The following is a 17237-nucleotide window of genomic DNA, read 5'->3' as shown; positions in this document are numbered from 1 at the left end:
ATGCGTTCAAGACCATTTGAATTTGAAGGTGTTTCCAAATTTGTGACTAGTGCTGTACCTATTATGACATGTTCGATCAGAGTATGAAAAATGAGGGCCATCTTTAATGCAACAGAAGCATTTTGGAAAATTTCCAAATCTATTCCTTACCAAAATCAGTATAATCCTGTTAGCCATCAAAGTCTCACTGTGTACCATCATTTATAATTAATTTTATTTTAGTACTTGTTTTGTGTTCAACCAGTTAAGTTGTAGACACTTCCTTAGTTACCACACCTTTCAAATAACCCTGCTGATCTTCTGCATTCCTTTAATGTTCAAAACGCTTTGAAATGTTCAGCCCAAGGAGAGCGCAGCCTCTATCACAAGCTATGGATTTATGGTTTTACAAACATTTCCGATTTACTGCAGTGTTGTAAAGACCATGCAGGCTACAGACTCGGACTCTCCCCGCCCATTCATTTTTGACAGGTGACAACACACCAGTAATTATCAGCCGCCAGAAATAAATCACAAGATTTTATCACGCACGCAGCTCACTTCACTTCACCAGTGATGGGATAACCATTTTCAAGGAAGTTGTACCTGTCCAATGCCACTGGAACTAAGATTTGTAAATCTCATGCTCAAGCCCCAATAATGACTGGTTGCTAGTTATTTGTTATTAGAGGTCTGTGTGCCAAACGTAGATGTATATTACCAAAGGGGTAATTAAGGCTAATAAGCGAGTAAGGTCTGGGTTGGCTAACCTTGGCTTTGCGGTGGTATGTTAATGTGTGTTTTTGGCCTTTGCAAAGAATTTTCTCACCTCAATAAAAAGGTGTTTGTGGTTTCCCCTGTCCCTTAACCAATTGTCACACCTTAATCCCTTGAATTTGTTTTGTTAAATGTTGATGATGGTTAGGGTAGCCTTTATTTTTTCACTTTTAAAAGTTCATGCTCTGAACTCACCAATATGCTTAAACAAATAAAAATTAATCAGCATTTCGAGGTAGCTCAAGAGCTTTGATGTTTTTGTTGTGTTTTTTGGGGTGGCCCTGAAGTGCAAGCCGGAAGAGGTAATTACTGGTTAGGGGAGTGACTGCTGGTCAGACTCTTCGCTTTTTGGATGAGAGGTACAGTCAGTCAATCAGCATGTCCCATCTGTTGTGTGGCGTTGTTGTTTTGTTTAGTTATAAAGCCGAAAGGAAAAGAAGAAGATTAATGTTGACAAATATGGTTGTCACTGAGTCATTTCTTTAAATTACTTTTAAATGACAAGTAGAAGATTGACTCGCTCATGTTTTGTGGGATAGCATTCCACTCATTACTTGGTCGATAAGAAAAAAACAACAGCTGATTAAATGAAGTTCTTTTTTGAGGAACCCATCTAGTAACCACTGTCGCAGCTAATCTAAATTGTTTAAGATTACAGAGGGGGAGTGTCATGTTTGGTCTGTTTTGGTTTTTAGTTTTGTTAGTTTCATGTTTTGCTCTGTGTCTGTCTCGTCATGATGATTGTGTCCACCTGTGTGTTAACCAATCAGCTCACTCCTACCCTCTGTGTCTTGTCCAGGTGTTCCTCGTTGTATCGTCAACTTGTCTGTATTTAGTTCTCCGCTTTCTTTCAGTCCTTGTTGGTTCGTTTTGGTTTGTCTTGTCAAAGTCATTTTTTTGTTGTTGTCATTTTTTGATTTGGTATTATCCCAGCACCTTGTTTGCCTTTTGTTTTTAAATTAAATACTTTATCTTGCACACCATTTTGCCTCCTGCGTTTGGGTCCTCCTCCACGAAAACCTGACAGGGAGTGGAGCTAATGTGTGACATATTCTATATACAAGGAGGCAGTCCTGAAAAAAAAATAGTTTTTCCAGTTTAGTAGCCTCTATTTATTGAGGATTGTGCAATGATGGAATTATATTGTTTTTTCTATATATGTAGTATTTTAAGCGCTATTTTGTGCAAATATATTAGAGAAGTCAATTTTGCAGTGGTCCAGTTGGGTAGACCGTAATCAATATGAGATATTATGCAGGGAATCATGTACAAGTGTTCAGCATCTGTTGACATGTGATTTCTAAGATGCTTAAAATTTGCAAGTGAAAAATTGATGATTGTACTCTATCAATGTAATGTTTGAAAGTTAGACTGGTATCGATAATTTATATTCATTTACAGTTTGGATTTTCTGTCCAGAAATGAAAATGTCAGATTCTATGTGGGATTTATTTATTTTGGCAAAAAACAGCTACCATTTTGGAGGAGTTAAGTTGTAAATGGTAGTTACTCAGTCAGTTTGAAACGTTACCATGACCTTGGTAATGTGTACAGCAACCTCTGATTGTCCTTTACCCTTCACAAAAATCAGAGTATATTAACATATCAAACACATAATGCGCCAACTACGCACTTGGGAAGAATGAAAAACACATCTGGCCTTTGTTTTGTCTGTGCAAAAGGTAGGCTGTCAGTTTGAGGTCATACTTTTGTGGAAACACACAGGGATCCAAAGTTTTTTTTATTCAAGGTGGTTACTGCATTGATTGTAAACATCAAAACAAACACAAAACAACGTTTTTTCCGTGTCAAAACACAGGCACACTCACACACACACACACAAACAGTAATTTCACTGAGCCAAAAAAAAAAAAAACATCAGTCTACGTCATGTTGTCCATCTGGGTCATTGCATGGTTGATTACATGGTCCACTATTGTATTTCTGATGTCATCAGTAATTCTATTTCATACTCTCCTTCCGCCTTGACCTTCACCTTGTCCTCCTCCTCCTCTCTGTCTTCTTCTTCCTCTACCTCATCTAATTCTCACTCTTCCTGCTCCCTCCATTGTACTGTACTCCACGCCGACAGCCAGACAATTGTCAGAATAGTGGAATTAATAGCCATAAATGTGTATAGTTTTGTGCGTGATGATCATTTGGAAAATGAGTATAAAGCAGTGAGTTGCGTGTTGCAAAATTACAAACTCAGTACAATTGACAGTGAGATGACAATCGGCTTAGGTTTTTGCAATATTGCATATCTTTTCAGTACTTTTACTCTATATGTGGGCTAAAATAAGCACCTGTATTTTTTGGCTTTAGTCTTTTTCTTCTCCATGTTTGATTTAGGTCTCTGTTTAAAAAAAATAACTGCTGAGTGATTGAGACATTTTTGTTTCAGTAAGGTCATAAATGTAAAATAGTTGCCATGTAAAAAAAATGTGATAATGTTTGGGTCAGTGACAGACGTGCACTCTCTAATTTAGCCATAAGTCGGACATTAATGTAAACCTCTCTTGTTGATTTATGTCATTGTAGTACTGATGTCATGACACGTCTAACAGTTTCCTCTGCTAAGGAATGTTGGCACACTTCCTGTCCTGAATCATGCTATGAATCATTCAGTTTAAGACAGCAGTATTTACCGGAGGATCAGTAAATGCAAATAAGGGCAGAGATTGTTTAAAAGATATAAGTTTTGCACATGGCAAAGGACAGACAATCGGTTGCTTCTATTTATTTTAACACATCAGCCACATCGCATTGAGCTGAAGTTCTCAAAGGCAGAGATGTATGTTCATTTGACATTCTTTCCACAGAGAAGTCAGTCATTACACTGGGTTATCATTAAGGGGTCCATTCGCAGTGTTGGAACATGTGGTCAAGGTTAACTGTCTGTAGGCTAGTTCCCACACAACTCACGATATTTATAGTGGTGCCCGCTGACTGCAGAAACTCTAACAAAGTCCCCAGCCATACTTGGTGTAACTGAATGTAAAATGTTAACGACAGTGTCCAACATTGTGTGAGAAGTGTTTGCTCTCAGGGACACTGGATGACTAACAGCAGTTTGAAGTTGATGCATAGGCAGATTGTGTATTGATGTAAATGTGTTCATTGTGCAGTATTTTAATCCTACAAGTGGATAGAGACAATAAATATGTTATGGGTCTGTGGAGGTAATGACCTCATTCCATCAATTTATGCAGAGAAGAATTGTTTGACATTGTTTATTGTCTGTTAGCTAAGTGAGTGTTTACAATAATTCCTCCACATAGTTCAGTTGGTCTGTGACTACGGAAATTAATTTGTCAAAACTAGCATTTTTTCATTAACTCGTTTGTTTGTTTGATATGGACTAAACATAGAAACTGAAATGTTCTATATTAGGGTCAAACTGTCACCAAGTCTTTGTTGACTGTACAGGCAAAATTTCCTGTATTTTTTTAAAAAACATTCTTAACTGCTGTAGACAGTACATTTCCAAGTTAATAATACGACTAATTATAATGAGAAATGAGAAAGTGTATGGGATGTTATGTAAAATTCATGTTTTTTTTAATGACTGACATACGTTGATAAGATATTAACAAATCCAAAAACATAATCCATTACAAAGAGCTCCGGTTATTTACATATTTATTGAGAAAAGAGAAGGAAGGCTATTATGCTAGAAAATGCTGTTTGACCAGTTGGTGTAAAATGCACATCTTCCCCTCTAGATGGTGTAAGTAGGCTACAAAACGTTTTTGCTATTTTCCATCATCAAAGGCCAGAAGTTCCACTTCCAATACAGTATATTATCTGTTCATTGCATCATTTCCATGAATGCATCACTTTTAACTGACTAAACTAAGCTCTAAATCCCAGACCGCAACAAGGCAGTATCGTATTAAAAAAAAATAGTATTACTGCAGCTAAGATAAATCCGGCAAATTCCTTGCAAATCAATTCAAATGTAACAAAGAAACGTCACTTATGATGGCTATTCTAAATTGTACTGGAAATTACACAGTACCCACAGGAGACAAATGTTATCTTCTACAGGTACTACAACTGTATATCTTGTAGGCCTATATTTATCTTCTAATACCCACAATAATATGGTCATTATTAAGATCAACGACAATATACTCTTAACTGCAGGAAGCAGACATCCTACATAACCCATTAAATGTCACCGGCTTCATAGACCACTACATTAAAAGACACCCTGCTTTGTGAGGAATTGAACGCACATCTTCTAGAAATTTCATAAAACAATACATTTTGGAGAAATGATAAACATCACCATGCAAAGGATATTGATGTATAATGTCCCCTTAAACTGCAAGAATCTGGAAATTAATTACTTTAATGAAGGAATGATACATCACTGTGATAAATACGTGGTAAATATATTGTTAGTGGCAAATGAGAAATATATGAATTGGTGTATTGTGGACCCACCGGAACAGGATTACTGAATGGCAATTGTGCAGGAAATTTGTATAATGACATTTTGTATGAATGATACTACAGGACAGAGATGGGCCTGGACGGACGTCCATTTTGTGGACGGACTGACAGAGGAAGAGAAGTCTTTTAAGAAGATAGACAAAAAGGGACGGAAGCAGGATTTCGTCCGTCCCTCTATTCGTACCTAATCAGGTCATGTACCGATTTACGTGTTGTGTTGGGTTCTTTTAAATAGCGAGACCACTGTTCTCTTCTGCGATACTACGGAGCCGCCTTTATTACCTGACTGCACAACATTTCATGTATAGTCTGCCCTTTTATGGTTCAATACATGTAATCCCATGGATTATGCCATTTCACTGATTGACAGAAACACACCCAGCCTGTATTGTGTGTGTAATCTGGGACAATCTATGTGTTGTGTGTAGAAAAAAGGTGGATTTTGCAATTTTGTTTTGTTAATTAACCTTATCCCTTTGCATGTGAAGTATGTCCTTGTGTGGGACTTCCGTAGACCGTAAAAATCTCTGACAGCGCTGACGTACACTTAAACAACCCGGAAGTCCATCCCTGCCCTTAACATCTATGCCCTGCCGGTAATCAGATACCCTCCTGGCATAATACCTTGCCCATTGGAAGAGATGCGAGGCAGTGACAAACTAGAAAGCTTCTGACAATGCAGAGTGTTCCACCTCAAATCCAGCATCCTGAGGCTGTACACAAAGTGGAAAGAGGGGTGCCGTGGACTACTGAGCCTCATGGGCACTATTCAGGAGTAAACAACATGCCTCCAAGAATACATCAAAATGATGGACCCAAAGGATGACCTACTTATAGTGAATGCCTTAGTCAACAGAAGTCCAGTGAGGAGAAGGAGCCAGATGGACTGTGGTGTGTATGTGTGTAGGTGTGTATGTATCTATATGTATGTATCTATATGTATGTGTGTGTGTGTGTGTGTATGTGTGTGTGTGTGTATATATATATATATATATATATATATATAGGCGGCATGGTGGTCGACTGGTTAGCATGTCCACCTCACAGTTCAGAGGTCGTGGGTTCGATCCCAGCCCCAGCCTCCCTGTGTGGAGTTTGCATGTTCTTCCCGTGCCTGTGGGTTTTCCCCGGGTACTCCGGTTTCCTCCCACATTCCAAAAACATTCATGGTAGGTTGATTGGACACTCTAAAATGCCCCTAGGTGTCATTGTGAGTGCGGATGTTTGTTTGTCTCTGTGTGCCCTGTGATTGGCTGGTAATCAATTTGGGGTGTCCCCCGCACACTGCCCAAGACTGCGAAAGTCTCCAGCACTCTCCTACGACCCTTGTGAGGATAAGCGGTATCGATAATGGATGGATGGATATATATCCATCCATCCATTATCGATACCGCTTATATATATATATATATATATATATATTAGTGTGTGTGTATGTATATATATACATATATAGTGTGTGTATATATATAGTATATATATAGTGTGTGTATGTATATATATAGATATATATAGTGTGTGTATATATATATATACATATATATATATATATGAGTGTGTGTATATATATATATATAGAGTGTATATATATATATATGAGTGTGTGTGTATATATATATATATAGAGTGTATATATATATATATATATACACACATACATATATATATATATATATATATATATACACACATACATATATATATAGAGTGTATATATAGAGTGTATATATATATGAGTATATATATATATGTATATAATACACTGTATATAGATAGATAGATTAGGGCTGTCAAAGTTAAAGCATTAACTATGGAGATTAATTTAAACTGTATAAAGCATTGTTTATCGCCTACAAAATTGGCGTCAATCATAGCCAGACCGGTCCGCCTGCTAGGCGGTAAGCCCAGCTCTCCTTCTTGATATATATTTTCATGGCATTTAATCACCTGTCAGCTAAACCGCTGTTGTGTGTTTAGGAATTTGGGGTGTATGTTTGTATGATTTGTAGAATGACATGGAATTTGAGCAGCGTCGTAGCACAAGTTGTCACAGTCTAAGGGGCTTAATGGTTGGATGAAAAGAGAAAGTTGGACAAAGAAATTCATAGCATTGATATTAACACAAGCATGGTTAATGACATGAAATAGTGGTTGATTGTATCCTGTCTATTTTATTTTATAAAATAAATTATTTCTTGATGCTTGGCAAAACAATGAAATTAATAACCAGCATAACTTCATTAAAAAAAATAGCATATTTGCAAAAATTAAAAAAATACATTTATATACCGTATAAGCAATTGTTTGAATGATGCTGTATGCAAAAGTGCGGAAACCATCAAATGTGTGCATCCCCTGATTATTGAATTACTGTGCACACTGATTTTTTGTTTTGGATTTTTAGCAGGGGGCTCCCATTGCAGACTGTCTTGAAGCAGCAGAGTGAGCACTGATCCAAATCAGTCAGCTGCACTGTTGCTCATGTGTGCATGCAACCTCCTTCCCTCTCATTCATTGCCTTACAATGACCCCTCCTCCATCCCAAATCCTGCTCCTGCTCCCGAGTGCAGTCATTTCTAGTGCAGGGAAATGTCCCTGGTGACACTGAAGGATGACGCAGGCTCTTTCCTCCATTCTGTGTCTCACCAGCCCACCGCCACCACCTCCCACCACCATCTTTTACCTCTTCCCTCATTTTCCCCCTTTTATATTCCCTCTTCCTGCTCGCCTCTCCTACGCTGATATTGCCGCTTCTCCCTATCTCCCTCCCTGCCCCTCTCTCTCTCTCTCACTTGCTCCCTCTCTCTCTCGCTGCTCTGGCACTGCAGTGCTGATTGTGATTGCACACACACACACACACACACACACACACACACACACACGCACGCACACCCCCATGCACCCACACAGAGCGTTGCTGAGAGGCAAGGACTGCAGCAGCATGCGCCAACCGCGGGTGAGCTGCTCGGGAGCATGAGAAAGGCGAACTGAGGCGAGAATGTTGTGTGCTGTCTCACGTCAGCATGCATCATTGCAGCGGTGGCAATGATGCATTTCAAGAGCAGATAGCTTATGTTATCCGGCCTCCTCTGCACTGCCTCTGCATCCTGTTCTCCCTGCTCCTCCCACTCGAACTCTTCCTCCTCCTCATCCTCCTCCCGTCTACTGCTTCACTAGACAGGACTATAGATTGACCGGGACTAGCGAGTGCTGGATGATCAGGTTTGCTCCGGCTGAAAGATTTCTCTGTGGCGATGCTACAACTACATCTTCAATGATTCCTGGATTTTAATTGACATATGAGGCAAGACGATAACTCGCCACCTGCAGGATATCTTGGATGTGTGTGTCACTCCTAACCAGCATTGCCATTGGCTCATTTCCTTGTTTTTGCTGGTTGTTTTTGCCTTTGCTGGCTAGCAGGCACTGCAGCATCAGGACCGCAAGACCGATGAAGTAGTAGGGCATGAGGACCCAGGGCAATCCAAACGAAGGGCTTGAGTGCTTCCATTGCTACCACTGCTGAGGTGCTTATCTTGATTTTTTTTTTTTTTTCCTCCAGAAAAAGGGTGTCTGGTGGGGGTGGGTGGCGAGAGCACAGGTATCCGGGCCCCCGCAGAGCCGAGTAGAGCAGGGTGGCTCGTGCGTAGAAGAAGCAAGCAGGACGTCCTGTGGGAAAGGGCCGGCTCAAGCATTGGCCTCCTGATGGTGGCTATTTTTGTCTCCCCTAGCTGAGTGACTGGGACAGCAGGTGGAAGAGAAGATGCTTATGGCCCGAGACACGGCGCGAGATGAGGCTCAAAAGCTACACAGGAAGTGGCTCAAGCACCAGGCCTTCATGGCAGAACTGGCCCGAAACAAGGAATGGCTGGCCAAGATAGAACAGGTGAGTCGATGTGATCAAGGCATGATGCAGGATGGAGAGGTCACATAGAGCAGGTCAGTCAGGGGGAGGTGGGAGTGGGGCGCCACCTTTGTAAGATGGCATTTCGGAGTTGTGTTTGAAGCTCGTTGAAATTGGGAAAGGTGTCATAACTCATTGAGGGCATCTTGAATAACGTTTTCAAGGTTATGAATGTTGACTGTGCTATTTCACATACACAGGTGACATGATCGCTTTGGCCTCTCTAGCAGCAATGTAAAGAGCACAATTGCGTCAGCTTTCAGATGATTTTCATGACACAAAAATGTTCGCTGCAGCCGTGATCAGTACAGATAATGTGGATTTCTTTCAATGTACTCTGCTTTTCTATGGGCATATAGAAAGGCAGGTTTTTATTCAAGGCAAAAATGTCATTACCACCCTATGCTGCTATGCTGTCCTATCTACATGTCCTCTGCCTTGATGAAGCTAAGGTGGGCTATTGCCATGTAAATTAGCCACGTTAGCAATGCACGTATTCCATGTTGCAAATCTTTTGCTACTTTCATTGAAGAAGAGCATTTCCAGTTCAATATGTTCTAGTTTGAGAAGACTGAAAATTATAATCGTTTTAGGGTATTTGATAGTGTGGTTTGTAATGTAAACTCTTCAAAATTCTCATCTTTCTGCATTACAATTAAAATGAGAACATTTTTTTTTATACAATTATCAGATAGGATAGGATGTACGCTTGGGATTTTTGAGCGCAGTCTTCATATATTAAAATACAAATGAATTTTTGTTTTGCCGAAAATGTGTGTTCGGGTATTGTACTTAAATCTGTTATGTCCTCGCATTGCATGAAGAAATACAATTGACTGTCATGATCTTAATACATTAAGTTACTGTTGTCTCCATGATTAAATATTCATGAGATAGTGGTGTAACTAATTATATCCATGGTCCTTGAAGACAATTCCTCCAACCTAATGTATCGAATTAGCCATTTTGGCTGTCTATTATATATTTAAAAGACAATTTAAGATTGAGATATAGCCCTGGCCATATATGTTGAAGACATGCCCCCCAGACTGCATTGGTGATGCCACATAATTTTATGTAGGCAGCAGAACCTAAAAATTGTATGGTCGTCTTAAAATAAGTCTTGAGTAGACTTATTAGTAAATACTGTACATTAAAGTATCTATAGTGTAGAGTCTTGATCAGGGGTGCCCAAGTCAGGTCCTCCTGAACGTGTTTTACATATTACCCTCCTCCAACACACCTGATTCAAATGATCAGTGCACTAGCAGGCTCTGCAGAAGCCTAATAACGATTCTGATCATTTGAATCAGGTGTGTTGAAGGAGAGAACACGTAAGAACAGACTGGATAGGGGCACTCGAGTACCGGACTTGGGCACACCTGGTCTAGGTGTATAGTGTACAATACATGCAGTAGATTACTTCACAGTGTGTTCAGAGGGAAAACACAGCTTTTTTAGATTTGGCTTTACAATAGAGCTGTTGAATATTAGCCTATATGGTAAAATAGAATTCAAATTGAGTTCCATTCATAAAGATAATAAATTCAGCAGGCCCTCCTAGGAGGTCATAACTGTAACGTGGCCTACGGTGAAAATAAGTTTGACAACCCTGGTCTAGACACTCAAAAATCATTAGTAGACATCATGGGCTCTATTTCCGTGACCGGCGTAAATCCTGCATGGCGCATGGTGTAACTGCGACGAGGCGGATTAAACCCAATGTTGGTAATTGCGCAGACAAGCGCAGGCTGGCAGACTGTGAGAGGGAGTGCTGTGCCGCTGTGGGAGTGGTCACAGACAAGTTCAGTCTTGGTCAATCGAAGCGGATCCTTTCAACCTCTTTAAATGTGGCACACTAGTCGTGTACATGGTGGAAGCACATCCGCGGTGCGAATTGGGAACTTGGAGTCAAAACCTCCACCCCCGATTGTTCTTGTGGCCCCTCAGAGCTGTGCCGCTCCGTGGGATGATTTAAAGCAAGGGTGTGCAAACCCCGTCCTCAAGGGCCGATGTCCTGCCTGTTTTCCAGCTCTCTTTGCTGCAACGCACCTGATGATCGTTAGCAAGCTCTGAAGAAGCTTGCTAACGATCATCAGGCCGCGTTGCAGCAAGGATAGATGGAAAACAGGCAGGAAAGCGGCCTTTGAGGACCGGAGCTGGACACCCCTGATTTAAAGGGACACTTGGATGAGCTTAACATTGACACTTATATAACAGGTTTGCATGTAAAAATGACATCAGAACTAAAATGCCCACCTCAAAAGACTTTTTTTGTGATTAGGTTTACGACAAATTTCCCCGCCGCTTTTTGGGGCGTGGCTTATGTTATGTTTTCGGTCTCAGCTGTCCACGTCACGGGAGTGAGCCAAGCGTGGTAATATTGCTCGCTTTGTCAGTTCTGTTGTCTAAAACGGCGATCGCCACCAAAATGCAAACGCGCATTATTACTCTTGTCCACTTCAACCTGTGAAAGTATAAAAGTGTTCTGCTCAATAGTTTGGATTTATTGACATAAAACGTGATCTCATAATGATCACCTCCACAAAATCAAAAATACCGTGGCGATCGCTTCTGCCCTTACACAGGCTGAAGTGGAAAAGAGCATGAATGCGCACACGAACACCGACTGGTTTATATTTCGGACATTTAGCAACGCTTAACTCGTGTCAACTCCCAGGAGGGAGACGGCGGCTTGCAACGAGCAGAAGGGCAGGCAGATTGGAGCTTTATACCCCCACCCCCTTCCCTCCCCGAAAGGCAGGATAACGGGACGGCTAATCACAACAACTAGCTTCAGGCCGATAAAACAAAAGGCGTTAGCACAACAACATTAGCTCCTTACTGTCCGTGCAGCATGTGGAGGTGATCATGAGCCTGTGTCTTCATGTCGCAGGGTTGCCTCCCAAGCAGTCGCGTGCGTTGTCTGAGACCGCTTACAGCTGCCAGCAAGCGTTAATGTTCAGCAAACAAAACGTTCCAGCAAGGAGGCTGACTGCACAGCCAAGTGTGGCCGCATTGGAACGTACCGTTTCGGCTGTTACATTCCACGGCGTGTTGTCGGTCGAAAAACTGTGGCCATTCCTCATCCAAGTAAATGTGCACGTCCACTCATTCCCACTTCAGTCTCTGTAAATATCCTGACTGGTGTTAAATGCCTCGCTCATCTTAACCGTGATCAGCAAAGAAGCAGTGTTTTTTTTTTTTTTTTTTTTTTTTATAAGCAAAGAAGCAGTGTGCACTCGTCCCAGCATAAATCTATGTAGCTCTGCTCACTTCCACATTTCCTCATTCTCATATAAATCAGCCACGGAGAGGTTAATCCTTTTGATATGTTGAAGTAGTCATTAGTAGGGATGTCCACATACATTTTGGTGCCAATTGATCATCATTTTGGACGTTATAAGCAATGAAAGTACAATGATTTCCATTGGAGAGTTTGGAATCGGTTCCTCCAGTGACTCCGACCGAACAAGGATAGAACGGTAGGGGGTGTGGCCATTCTCCTCATTAACAAGCATTATTCATGGAGTCACTTATTTCCTAATTTCCCCCAAAGTTATTGATAAAATAGAAAATGACAACTCTTTCCATTTTCCTGATCAAAAAATATCTAAAATGAACTTATTAGTGAAAACATGGCCATCCCGGTCCCACCATCCCTTTAAGAAATACAATACCTGTACAATGATTCATAGGGTTTGATGCCCGCAATTCACATATTTATGAATGAAATATGTTGCATTAGACCAGCTGTTGACCATTGCGCCAGTGTTAGATGTGGTCTGAGCAGCTGTAAGGTTTCCATCAAATTTCTCCCACCAAATTGTCACTCCACCAGATGCTTCTCCAAGACACTCCTTATGCTGCGATGGCCAGCCCATTTTAGCCAAGACCAGTCTGTCAATTTGGCAAACATGCGAAGCGAGACTTGCAGTGGTCCAAAAATCTGGATCCTCTGGCTTTTGCCCGACGACGCAGATGTGCTGTCTACCTTGACAGAGCCACATGAGTTTAAACATTGTAAGAGGCTAAAAGGCGACTTCAGTCAATCCATGTCCTACTCTTTGCCTTTTTTTAAAATAGATTTTCAGTAGAGCAGCAATATCTGCAATTGGTTTTAGTGTACTCTAAAGTTTGTATACAACAGCACACAGCTTTAAATACTAGTTGAAATTACTCAACATTATCACAACATCAGCATTGTGCACTTGGTGTAGGACGGATTATCGATATCGCAAAGTTGCTATCTGTCACGGGTTTAATACGCCGGCATCAGATCAGATCGATACTGTTGTGAAGCACTTGATTACAAATTTGACTTTTTAATGCAATGTCAATCTCTATTATCCCCCATGTCAAGATGCCATGGCGAAATAACTTGTGAAATACTGTATGTACCACAGATACAGAATATGTTTTATGATTATCACAACAAGCATTTTACTGTTTCTTGAATACCTTGGAAAATAAGATGATTGTTCAGAGAATTGATACGCGTTAATACTGCACATAAAAGAAAATGAAGCCATAAAAAATTAAGGGATAATGAATAGATATTGGTCCATTTTTATACTTCTCCAGTTACATAGCCATGTGATCCTATTTTCTTACAATGTATCGGCTATCACACTATCACTCTGTATTGTGCCATCATTGCCATTGGCAAAATATCCCAATAATATTTTATCACCATTCCTACCCCTAGCGTACAGCCGTACATTTTGGTCTTGCTAGCAGTAGGCCTATGTGACAAACTCAGCTGCCATTGAAATGATTCAATAGCATTAAATAGTATTCTTAAATACACATTTCTTAAAGGTGTTACTTCATGGACAGAAGTTGTCTACAGAAACTTGGGTTTTAGTGGGGGGTTGTGTATATGGTGTGTGTCTGGTTTTTTTTTCCATTCACCCAGAAGAATATTTGTGAGGTCACGATGGATGATCCATTCTCGTTCATTCAAAAGGTGTCTCTGAGTGAGCCCTCGAGTTCTTTTACACCACGGATGGTTTATGCTACGGCCTTGCGTCATGCTGGAACAAAAAAGGGGCCTTCTCAAAGATCTCACAAAGATTATTTTCTATACCCGTGATCCATGTTGGAAATGGTGTGGGCTGGATCCCAGCTGACTCAGGGGGTGCGAGGTAGTGTAAACCTTCAACTCACAGGTCGATGCAAACTACACAGAAAGGCTAGAGAAATTCTTAGACTGGGATCCAGACATGCTAAGCACTACTTCTCCATGCTGCCAAGATGTTTAACAATATTAGGTAAATTATTTTAAATGTCATCAAGAAAAGTTTTATTGGCAGTGTAAGGATAATAAAAACACATGTGGAATCAGATATCTTCATCCATCCATCCATTATCTGTACCGCTTCTCCTCACAAGGGTCGCGGGGCGTGCTGGAGCCTATCCCAGCTGTCTTTGGGCAGTAGGCGGGGGACACCCTGAACTGGTTGCCAGCCAATCGCAGGGCACACAGAGACAAACATCCGCACTCACAATCACACCTAGGGGCAATTTAGAGTATCCAATCAACTTACCATGCATGTTTTTGGAATGTGGGAGGAAACCGGAGTGCCCGGAGAAAACCCACGCAGGCACGGGGAGAACATGCAAACTCCACACAGGGAGGCCGGAGCCGGGATCGAACCCACGACCTCTGAACTGTGAGGCGGACGTGCTAACAGATATCTTCATATTAGATTTATTTATTTACTATTGCCTACACACGCTTTGTGTTTTGTTGCTACCACAAGTGTTATTTACAGTATGTGTAATTTGGACTTCTGCACAGATAGTTTGTTTTGTCCTTTTTAACTCATTGACTGCCATTGACAAATGTACTTGTCTTTTCACAGTCCAGCCATTCAATACCAGGAACCTATTTATATTTTGTTTAAATTTTTTCAAACGTTAGGGTAAAAGAGGGTCTGAAAATGTCAGGCAGTGAATGAGTTCATAAAAGTACAGTCGTCTTGGATATGTGGCACTTAAAATGTACATGTTAATTCAGCAGTCTTTCATGGTAATCCACCTTTTGGTGTTTTTGAAAAAAGAAAATATGAAAAAGAAACTCACAAGGCCTGATCTGATCTGATTAACCATTTCCTTCAAACTGTTTGTGGTTCATTATTGTACAAAATAAATAAACACATGCTCCAGGGGCTAATCACAATTGGGGAAAAGCTTTTTTGAAGTTGGCAAGCTCCTGCATAAACACAAACATTTTTATGACTATTGAACAAATTACTGTATGTGTTATCACCTCTTCAAAATGTTGACGAGTTATGTTGCATAAACAGTACTTATGTGGACTTTATGTGTCCCGAGATCCTGCACTATAGTATAACCCCTTGTAATTATGCATTTACCCGGTACACCTTTTTTTAAATTTACACTAGTAGTTGTAGACCTGCACATACAAAGAGAAAGCATTATTGTGTAACAATAGATCCTAATTACGGATGGACATTTGATAAAATTTATGAGAAATCAATGATGTCATGTCATCTTCCAAACCGCTTATCCTATATAGGGTCGCGGTGAGTTGCTGGAGCCTATCCCAGCCGTCAATGCAGACTACACCCCAAACTGGTCGCCAGCCAGTCGCAGGGCACACATAGACACTGTCACTGAGCGGGAATTGATCCCACGCTGCCCGCACACAACTCAGGCGTGTGTACCACTACACTATCAGCGGACAGAAATCAATGATCAATTAATCAATTTTTATTTTATAAATTTAACTTTTAAAGGACGGCGGCACAGTGGTCGACTGTTTAGCACGTCCGCCTCGCAGTGCACAGGTCGTAGGTTCGCATCCGGGCTGCGGCCTTCCTGTGTGGAGTTTAAATGTTCTCCCCATGCCTGTGTGGGTATTCTCCGGGTACTCCCACATTCCAAAAACATGCTTGGTAGATTAATTGAACACTCTAAATTGTCCCTAGGTGTGGCTGTGAGTGTGAATGTTTGTTTGTCTTTGTGTGGCCTGCGATTGGCTGACAACCAGTTTAGGGTGTGCCCCGCCTACTGCCCGAAGATAGCTGAGATCGGCTCCTGAACTCCCACGACCCTTGTGAGGATAAGCGGATTGGATAATGGATGGATGGATGGAACTTTTAAAAGGATATCAGAATCTCTCTCTCTGAATGTTGTGAACTCCTGTTTTGATGCCAGTGCATCCTGTTTAGGAAAATAATGCTGCCTGAAAGAGTTGTGTCAAGACATAGGTCTTCGATGATGTAGATTGCCTTTCAATAGCTGATGTCATGATTTTTCTTCAGCAAATTGAATTGGGATTGTGTAGCGTTTGCCTGTTCGCCCTGTGCTTGCGTAGGTTTTCTTCGTACTCCGGCTTCCTCACATATTCGAAAAGCATGCGTATTAGGTTCGGTCAAGACTCTACATTGTGAGTGTGTGAGAATGGTTGTCTGGCTCACGACCAGTGCAGGGTGTGCCATGCCTCTTGCCCAAATTCTGTTGGGATAGGCTCCAGCTCACCCGTAACCCGCGAAAGGATATTGTACTCCATTTTGCCTCAATTGTTTCAATTCTACACAATTGCCAGAAATCTTAACAAAGGTAATAGATTATGATAATCATCCCTAGTCCTGATTACAAACTAAACATGTCTGCATTGTAGGTGTTATGTCTTGCCTCTTCCTATAGGCCTCTATAGCAATGGCCTGAAAACCTTGCTTACCCCCAAAAAATATATATCGCACTTCAATCATGTTGTCATGGTTTTTGAGCTCTGCACTCCTTTTGGAAGAGTTTAGCTATGTCCCTTAGCTTTGTTCTTTTACACTTCTCACTCAGCACTCTCGGTATGGTACACAGCTCAAGGTCAGCTTGTGGGAAAGTACTTTGGATGCTTCTCTGTTATAGTGTGAGCATTCACGGCTGACCCTGTGCCAAGCCTTACTTTTGGCCCAGGGGTCAATATTTCGTAACTACACAAACAAAACATGGCCCATCTAGCTGCCCCTGACAAATAAACCAACTACATGTTTGGATATAGAAACTATTTATATAGTTGGAACAACAGTTATATTTAGGCACAAATAAATACAGTAGTGTGTGTGCGACACCACACCTTACAGGAATT

General features: G+C 41.0%; 1 protein-coding gene across 3 annotated transcripts in view; it reads left to right on the top strand.

Annotated features, from left to right (window-relative positions):
• Nucleotides 1-8079: 8079 nt before the first annotated feature.
• Nucleotides 8080-17237, top strand: part of sptbn4a (spectrin, beta, non-erythrocytic 4a) — a 41107-nt gene continuing 31949 nt past the window's right edge. Inside the window, exons 1-3 of one of the 3 annotated variants that reach the window (XM_086012796.1) lie at nt 8080-8521; nt 8641-8744; nt 8949-9103. In XM_086012796.1, the coding sequence (XP_085868922.1) occupies nt 8981-9103 (123 nt within the window). In that variant the 5' untranslated portion in view covers nt 8080-8521; nt 8641-8744; nt 8949-8980. Of the gene's footprint in view, nt 9104-17237 lie in introns of all 3 variants that reach the window. The other 2 variants (XM_086012795.1, XM_086012794.1) reach the window with 2 other exon arrangements.

The sequence above is a fragment of the Filicampus tigris genome, chromosome 17 (genome assembly GCF_054856515.1).
Source record: "Filicampus tigris isolate MCC_2025a chromosome 17, RoL_Ftig_1.0, whole genome shotgun sequence".
NCBI classification, from domain to species: domain Eukaryota; kingdom Metazoa; phylum Chordata; class Actinopteri; order Syngnathiformes; family Syngnathidae; genus Filicampus; species Filicampus tigris.
The sequence above is the reverse complement of the archived record's forward strand: the minus strand, read 5'-3'. Positions and strand labels throughout refer to the sequence as shown.